Source organism: Penaeus monodon, chromosome 34 (assembly GCF_015228065.2).
Source record: "Penaeus monodon isolate SGIC_2016 chromosome 34, NSTDA_Pmon_1, whole genome shotgun sequence".
Lineage (NCBI taxonomy): Eukaryota > Metazoa > Arthropoda > Malacostraca > Decapoda > Penaeidae > Penaeus > Penaeus monodon.
Window position 1 is genome coordinate 20,463,699 of NC_051419.1, and position 264 is coordinate 20,463,962.

The 264-nt window shown below is 62.9% G+C and overlaps 1 protein-coding gene across 1 annotated transcript in view; it reads right to left on the reverse strand.

The window, feature by feature from the left end:
- Positions 1-264, reverse strand: part of LOC119594641 (sodium- and chloride-dependent betaine transporter-like) — a 41,020-nt gene that overhangs the window by 23,083 nt on the left and 17,673 nt on the right. The window contains exon 6 of the mRNA XM_037943690.1: positions 60-253. Coding sequence (XP_037799618.1) covers positions 60-253 — 194 coding nt within the window. The remainder of the gene's footprint in view (positions 1-59; positions 254-264) is intronic.

Genomic DNA, 264 nt, shown 5'->3' on the forward strand with positions numbered 1-264 from the left:
ATAGGGAATATGCAAATACGGACAGAAGGCAGCTCCAGCTTCAGAGCCCCTCGCTTTACCCCTGACGAAGAGGATGGCGAGGATGACGTAGGGGAAGAGGGCGGTGAAGTAGACGACTTTCCCGGACGACTTGATGCCCTTGGCCAGGCACGCGCCCACGATCACCCACGCCAGCGCCAGGCAGCCCACCAGCTCCCATCTGAGGCCGCCCATGTCGTCCCAGGACCGCCCCGTGACGCCCAGCATGCGGTTCCTGCAGTGTGT